The sequence below is a fragment of the Rhipicephalus sanguineus genome, chromosome 6 (assembly GCF_013339695.2).
Source record: "Rhipicephalus sanguineus isolate Rsan-2018 chromosome 6, BIME_Rsan_1.4, whole genome shotgun sequence".
In the NCBI taxonomy this organism is placed as follows: Eukaryota; Metazoa; Arthropoda; class Arachnida; order Ixodida; family Ixodidae; genus Rhipicephalus; species Rhipicephalus sanguineus.
Window position 1 is genome coordinate 71770819 of NC_051181.1, and position 8460 is coordinate 71779278.

Sequence of the window (8460 nt, forward strand, 5' to 3'; positions counted from 1 at the left end):
AGACCCGTTTCCCAGATTCTTCATAAAGAACCTGCATAATTTTTTGTGCTCCTTGAGTAAGATTAATGCGTCTTGCAAGTTACCAAAATTTCGTCGCAAGCTTTCGTCTTTCGGAACAAAGGAGTTCCAAGGTTCTAACTATATTTCATCATGGTCTAACATTTGAGTGCACAAACGTTTTTCTCAGGTGATACACTTTCCAAAAAGTGGCGATTCATCCCTAATGTACGTGTTTCGAGATTTGACTTCTCATTCTTTCAGTGGGCACTATATCACAGTGGCCTGAGGAATAAACCACATATTTTTTTTTAACAACCGAATGTTATGCTATGTTTGCTCAGGTGCTGTTGTTAAAGCCAGTTTTTAGACTTTGTTAACGCAGCTTCACAGTTCCAGTGCAGTAGGCAAGTGCATATATCACAAAGTAATTGTCAAGGAACATTGAAAATTTCCCGAATGTGGCATATAGTTATAAAGAAAAGCTAGAAAACAAACAAGATATCTTAATAAAGCTACACTTTATATTTGACACTTCCAAAGCCCCATTTGTGTTCCTACTCAAGATGATTATTCATTAAGAAATTTTGCATTTGGTATGCTCATTCTGCGTCCACTGACGGGAGTATCAATACTGTGAAGCGGTGAATATACTTGTGAAAATATATTGCGAGACCGTTGTTTCAGAGAACAGTTTCTTTTCGGAAATAGGCAAGCGTTAAGGAAATTGGGTTACCGATTGTATTTTTTGAAGCCTCAAAGTTGTAGTTGTGAAGCCTAGGGTGCCTTTTTATCCACATTGAATACAAAGTCGCACATAATTTACAAACCTGACTCAATTACTGTATCGCTTCAGTTCTTGTAACTCCAATGGATAAGAACTCAATTATGGGACATCGATATCTGCGCAGAAAGCTTCTCTTCATATATTTGTGACTAAAGCTGCTGCTATCTTATTTCGCACGTGAAAACAGAAATTATGTGAAAGGTAAATGTAATGATGCTTTTGCCAGACTCCTGCCAACAAATGAAGCGTTTTTTTGTAAACTTGCAAAGCGGACTTTTAAAAGTTAACTCCTTTTTCAGGTAGCGTATGTAATAATTCTCGGTGTTCCCCAGCTGAATGAGACCAGCATAAGAGCGTCCCACACTCGCTGTCATGGCTTCGAGCGGCGCTGACTAACACGCCCGATTTGCATACACATAAAGACGTGAAAAGTGCACGAGGGGACGACCACCGCCGCAGCTGAATTGGTAAGGGCATCGGACGCGTAATCCGAAGGATGCAGGTTCGGTCCCTGCCGGCGGCAAGTTGTTTTTTCGTTCAATTTACTTTGTTCACATTTATATCATAATTACTACGATACACAAGTAATGTCGCCTAAACCTTCCTTGGCTTCACTATCTGCTGGTTTTCATTAAGTTTGTGTCAAAAAAAGAAACGAGCCCTCAAAATTATCTTCCTTCATTCAACATGAACAAGGTCATTTTTTTACACTTCGTATTGTAGCTTCGCAGCGGCAGCGCTAAAGCAACTGCCTGACATCACTGCCCCATTCGTCGCGTTTCGTCACAGCTGCAAAGCTGCGCCGACAGGGCAGGCAGCCCACCAAAGGGCAGGACGCCTCGCGAAGCCCGGGCTCTTTCTAATTCACCGAGTGATGGCCATGAAACAAGGCTAGCCAAGCCGTTAGTCCACCCTACCTAGCACTCTTCGCACATCCGCGCCCGTCTATTTTGCGACCCGCGGAATCACGATCGGTGCCAGGGAAGAGCGAGGACCTGCGGTGCGCGACGGCCTCAATTAAAACGAGTTCGCCTCGCGCCCGCTTGGCGTCGCCACCGCCGCCCCCTCCCAAACGCTCGCAGCACACCCTACCGTCGCTTCATCTCTCCGCTTCCCGGACGCGCGCGCGCTAAGGGAGCCTCGTTGCGACGCGCACGCGTAGGGAGCAGCGAGGCGGAGAGTGAGTGGCGTTCAGCGGTATATAGTTCGGAGCTGGAATGATGGCGGCTCGCGCGGCCATTGGCGGAAGTAAATAATGTTTTGCCGGCCAGGAGGAATTGCCGCATTCCTCGTTCCTGATTGGCCGGAAAGCGAGCGGGCGCTCCAGGTCTGGTGCGGGTGGGTAGGGGTGTTTCTCAGGAGAGGAGAGCTCGTGAAGGGAAATGGGGAACAGCGGGAGGACGGGAGTCAGCGTTTTGGCGACGCCGCCGGCGGAGCGTTGAGGTAGCGCAGCTCGAGCAGAACGCGGGAAAACGCTTGAGGGAGGCCCGCCATCGTCGGGAAAGCGTGACTCATGCCGTAACTTTTCTGAACAGAGGCAATGGCGACATATTTTTTTTTTCTTGCCATGTCGGCGGTCCCTGCCATTTCCAATTTGCCGACTGTCTCCCGGATTCGTTTCTCCCACTCAGAATCAGACGTATACTGACAAATGCGTGGGGGCTTCCCCGCGCTCTTTTTGTTGAGGTGATGACGCTTCTGTTTTGCGATAGTGCGTTGTATCTAGGCGGGGTGGCCGCAGACGCATCTATTAGGCTCGGCAAAACTGCAGCAACAGCTAAGCCTTCGTGGTGCTCACGTAGTTTGAACGAGCGCTCCGCGGTAAGCCTGTAGACCAGGAGTTTCAACGTTGTAATTCCTGGCCGAGAATCGCTTTACAAAATGTAAACTAGAAGCGGATACTTTGTTATTTGGTGAAAAACCGAAACAATTTATTAAGAATAGGATAGGCGTACGACCTTGTCTATTCTTGTCTTCGTTTCGTTGACGCCTTTTATTCACAGCTGAAGAATACGATAAGTGAGCAGTTTTCAAGCGGGCTTGTGTCCGCAAAGTTTAATGCACACGAAGAAAGCTGTAGGAAATATCCCTTTATGAATACATGGAGATGAATATTTTTTTGAACTAGCAACATTCTGAGCAATATGATATTATGGTATGCGTTCCCATTCAGTCTTGTATCTTTTGATGTCCTGTTCAGGATATTGCGCAGTGTAGGCGCATCGGGCCCCGGAAAGTGTGCGAAAGTACAGACTCAAGGCGTGTATTCGAGAGCACATATTGCGTGACACACTGCAGATGGCATTTAAAAAAAATGCGTTGACAATTAGTTTTGTTGCACTTTGTACTATTCAGTGGTCCGTGAAATATCTAGCCGCGAGCCGGATGGCTATGGCGTAGCTTTTCCAAGCTCACATGGTTGATCTCGGCGAAATTTTTATAGGCGCGGATTACCAACACTCTTACACTTTGTCCCCAACTACGGTGTGCCTTATATAGGGAAATTCGCGTTTGGCATGAGAAATTCCCAATAATTTTTGTCCGTAAACATATTACACGCAGATAGGTCTAGTCCAGTGTTTTATTGTTTCTTTTTCGATTAGATGGTACTGTGCACTTGTCGAGCGTCAGTTTCGAGCCAGGACCCCCGGTTATTAGAGCTGGGGCACGTATTCAGTGAGTGAAAGTTGCTCACAGTAGTTCTGCGAATTCGCACAATGCAGCATGCCATTCTTTTCAGCGGCAAGCAAACTAAAAATTTTAGTCCCTTCTATGTTGCGAAAATTTCAGCGCATTTCAGCGGCACCTTATATGATTATAAGCCAGCTGTTAGTCCCAGTTTAATGTTCTTCCATCGAGATCTGTTGCTCATAGGTACATGTCCTTGAATAAGAAGGAAAATTTCACAAACGATAGCTACGACTGCATCTTGGCCCCTCCCTATAACGTTCTGGAACCCCAGCTTGTCTGCTTTATTAGCAGTGGCATGTTCTCAGCATGACCTTGTCGGCTTGGACCTTCCAGAAGACCCACTTCCATCGGGACTTGGAAGCTTTGTCCTTGAATAGCTAACGGCGTCGTGATCTTGCGACTTACGAAAGATTGTTATAGATTGAACTACACCTACATAATTCATGACGTGAAATTGTGATGTTTCTGTGCTACGATTTATATATATATATATATATATATATATATATATATATATATATATATATATATATATATATATATATATATATATATATATATATAGTTGGGAAAGGACGACAGAGGGAGGGAGAGGGGGACGGACGGAGCGGAAGAGAAACTCACACAAACGCCCACGCAAGTTTTAGTCAACCACGTGTCCCATTTGAGATGCATTTATTATCTCAAATGAGGATTTCCTTGAAAAGACATTCAAACACAGTCTTTTTAAGAAATATATTCACTCGGGGATTTCAGACAATGTCCGACTGATTAAGGAAGGTATGTGCTGTTTGTTTGTGAAAATACAGCGCTCAGCTTTTCAAACGTGATATACGGTCCGCATGGCACCTCAAGCTTCCTTTTTTTTTGCGCCATGAGTGAGCACTGGTCGTTTTACATCCTGCTGGCACATCACATCACCCAACTGAAACGAGATTCTTGGTTCTGCAATTCGACAACATTTTGCACCTGCGGGGATCACTTAGTGCTCGCTGTAATAACTGTACCGGCCGCCATGCAGGCCTGTTATAGCAATTTAATTGCTGAGCACTCTGCTTTCAAATTTATTGTCGCTGCAGACACTTAGAGATCCTCAAGGCCGATAATTAAAGAAGAAGCATGTTATTCTTTTAATGTGCAGTGACCGCACAACTACATAACAATGGACATCTGAAGCACCTCACAATGCTTGTTGGCTGAGCTGCATCGGAAGCGTAGCGTTGCTTTTGTGACCACTAATTATCTTCTTCTCATTTTGTGTCATCTTTCCCCAATGGAACGCAGGGCTCGATAGTCAAGGCCAAGAACCGTGCAAGGACCTCTACTGGTTCTGAAGCCGACCCTCTTCTCCATATACCTCCCCGATCGACGCCTCAGCCTCGCAGTAACGAAGACACGGCAGACGTTTGAAAAAGGAGTGAGCTCGAAAACGAACTGCGCATGTGCAACAGAGTGAGGAGTGCGCCGACGGTTATTTATCACGTGACGTGTCGCTACGTATACCGCGAACATTCTGCGACCCCTGCGAAGAAGGACAATGCGAACGAACTGTGTGCGCCTGCAACTTTTCTTTCTTCTTGTCGTGTGCCTATGTGTACCACCTTGTGAGTGTGCGTGGAACCTTACTTTTCGGGCGTGGTATATCGGTCAACGCGGATAACCTAACCACTGCGAAACCACTGGGTAGTTTCGCGGTGCCGTCATTGTATACTATACGAGCGTTCTCAAGCCTGCCTCGCTTAGTTGTACGACGCTGCGATCTGTTTACCTTTAGAGCCGTACTCCCAAAATAATTTCCGTTAGAACTCTCATGCCTCGTGTTCTGGGCTTCGGATCTGTTTACGGTATCGATGAAAGAACCCTAATAAGAAACCTTCATTATGTTTGCCAACCTATCGTGACATGATGTGGTTGTTTCTTAGAAAAGCAACTGTGCGCTGGAAGGAAATTTCATTATTTTGAGTTATCACAGTTTAGCTCAGTTAAATCTAAGTGATACAGCATATTATTGAGCTTGTTTTATACAAAATAGTAGGAGGCCTTTCACCGTGTCCATGTCCTGCGTCGGAAGCACGCATTTCTCGAGTTCGAGGTAACTCGGCATTTAATGCGGTGACAGACAAACGTGCTGTTGAACTTCACAGAGAAAGGCTTCTTTTAAATTCTCAAACGCGTCTCTTCTGTTATCGAAGCGTTAGACATCACACGTTTCGGGAAGGAAACAGTGTGCGCGTTTTTACATGTATACGTTTAGGCCATTTCACGCACGTGTTTTGAGAAATATATTTGACACGAGCAACCTGAGACATTCAACTTAGCTAGCGGCATCTGGGAGGCAGGTTTGCGGATGGTCATGTTCAATGAGGCGCAATGTACAGGTGGTTGTGTCCTCGCGTCGCCCATGTGCGTGTGCGTCTGTGTCTGTGTGCGTGTGCATCTACACGAAAACAAACCGGTAAGTAGGTGGGCAAGACGGAGCACTGTGTTTTATTCCTTCGTCCCGTTTTAATTTATTCCAGTCATCGCTTGTAGCGGCCGCGCCATTCGCGCGTGAGCGATTCCGCGGCAAGCCAATTAGTCGGCGTGCATTACGAGCTTGACCCCCGTGAACCGCTGTGTTGACGTTATTTATGAGTTGTGTAGATTATAGGCCTATTTAACGCGTTGTCTGAGTCGCATGCCAGGTGGATATACCTATGAATAAATGAGGACAGACTACCATGCATCAGCGCGCGCGCACGGAGCATGCCGCTCTGTCTTGTGCATAATTTTATTCTCCAGATTTCTTGTCCCGGTAACTGTGTATGAAAAAAAAAGATCTGTACATAAAGGATGAAATATAAAGAGTTATGTGAGCAATTGATGTGTTTGTGGTTGTATATCTTTTCTGACCGAAAATGTCGTCGCGGACATCGATGTCAGATTCACTCGCACGACTTCATTAACATGAAAATTTGCTGCGCCGCCGCGAAAGCGTGGCTGAATAAACTTGGGATATGGTCGGCGTACTTGCCCATTGTCAGCAGCTCTCTTAATAAAAAAAGAGAGATCACCTCCAATGTTAAGCTAGCTAGCTAGCTAGCTAGCTAGCTAGCTAGCTAGCTAGATAGATAGATAGATAGATAGATAGATAGATAGATAGATAGATAGATAGATAGATAGATAGATAGATAGATAGATAGATAGATAGATAGATAGATAGATAGATAGATAGATAGATAGATAGATAGATAGATAGATAGATAGATAGATAGATAGATAGATAGATAGATAGATAGATAGATAGATAGATAGATAGATAGATAGATAGATAGATAGATAGATAGATAGATAGATAGATAGATCTCAATTTTTGTCGTGTTCCCGGAGACGTTAGCCTGTTTTATCGCCTGGCTTGTTACTCCAAATGTCGGGTGATCACTATGCTATATACTACGATCACATATACACACAAATAATACGTACAGTCGCAAGCGCACGCATATATACACAAACTAGACATTGATAATGTATAATTCCTGTACAAACTACTTCAAGTAGAAGATGAAACAGTGGGAAATTCCTGTGTGCGCCACATCCAGGAATACTTAAGCATTCCGAAATACTTAAACACGTCCGCACTGTTTGTTGGTATTTTGAGAGAGCTAGAGAAAAAACACAAAGAGAACGGCAAGTGAGTTAACAGTATGGTTGGCAGCTCTCTACGGGGACATGGGATGAGGGTAGAAGAGAAGACAAGAAGGAAATCTGTCCTGTGCACGCATTACAGTTCTTAATTTGGTCTTAAAGCTTCAAAAAATACACGAGTGCATTTAGAGCAGTTCAGGAATGATCGATACCAACAACCTTATTCCCTTCGCACTGCTTTGAAATGTCAAGGGTCTGACGAGGTATAGTCCCGTCAGGACAAAATGCTGACGAAAACTTTGACAGACGCTCACCAAGGTGACAACTCACGTGTAGGACTCCCGTGTTACAGCCGAAATGTCAGTAAATATATTTTCACTTTGGTCAGCGTCTGACAAAGTTTCAGCCAATGCCCTGAAAAGCGTTGCAGCCTCAGCGCAGGAGAATGACGTGATCCTTGCCGAAGAAGCTGAAAGGAAGGATGAGCTACAGCTGCAGACAGACTACTTGCCCGAGAGTCAACGGTGATGGACTTTTCCAACAATTAGCGCGCACTCTGAGCGGCAGCCGCTAGGCCGTATGGGAAGCTGGTGCGCTTTCGCCTGAGTTTCGTTTGGACACCTTGCCTGCAACGCGCAGGCGTGTGGTCTTGAGAGCACTTTGTTGCAAGAACAGCGGCTCTGATGCCCCCGTTTTAAATTTTGTTCACAGAACTGATATGCATCGAGCAATGTGAGCCAATGCCAGGAAGCAGTATTGTAAGTTCTAAGTTCAATGCCATGCAGCGTAAATGACCATTGTATGAGAAACTTTGAATGGTTGTGTGTGGAGTGAGCGGCCGGTTCCTTGCGCTTCACCAGTCACGTTCTTCAGAAGCGGTAGATTTTTTTTTCTTTATGTAGCTGTTAGCTAGGAAGCTTTCACGCCTATTAATACGTCTTGCCCCCGGCAATATCGCAGTCAAAGTGTTGTATGCGGCGAAGTGCGGCTAGTAAGTCACCTGCTCACAGGCCCGTAGTCAGGGGGAGGGGGCACTAGGGGCCCGGGCGTCGCCCCCCCCCCCCCAAATTTTGAAGTAGCTGTTTTTACCAACAATAAATAAAGAAAATAGGTGTTATTCTCAAATAGTCAATGTTTTCAGCAAGTGGGTCCCCCCTGAAAAAAATTCCTGGCTGCGGGCCTGCCTGCACAATATGGCCAGCAAAATCGCACTGTAATAAAAGTTTGAGGCCGACTGCCGAGTTTAACTAGCGTAACTAAGACCTATTTTCAATTCTGCGCCTTAACAATTTTGCACGTGTGATGCTGCCTGTAGTAGACATAATCTGTGCATTCTTCCATGGGGTAGATCTGCACTG

At 45.3% G+C, this 8460-nt stretch overlaps 1 protein-coding gene across 2 annotated transcripts in view; it reads left to right on the forward strand.

Moving 5' to 3' along the window:
* LOC119395878 (uncharacterized protein DDB_G0271670) overlaps window positions 1-6326 on the forward strand; it is an 88389-nt gene extending 82063 nt beyond the window's left edge. For both annotated transcript variants that reach the window (XM_037662883.2, XM_049416803.1), the window contains one exon: window positions 4760-6326. Coding sequence is in view for 1 of the 2 variants with exons in the window: in XM_049416803.1 (XP_049272760.1) it covers window positions 4760-4809 (50 nt within the window). In the remaining variant the exon portion in view is untranslated. The remainder of the gene's footprint in view (window positions 1-4759) is intronic.
* The last annotated feature ends 2134 nt before the right edge of the window (window positions 6327-8460 follow it).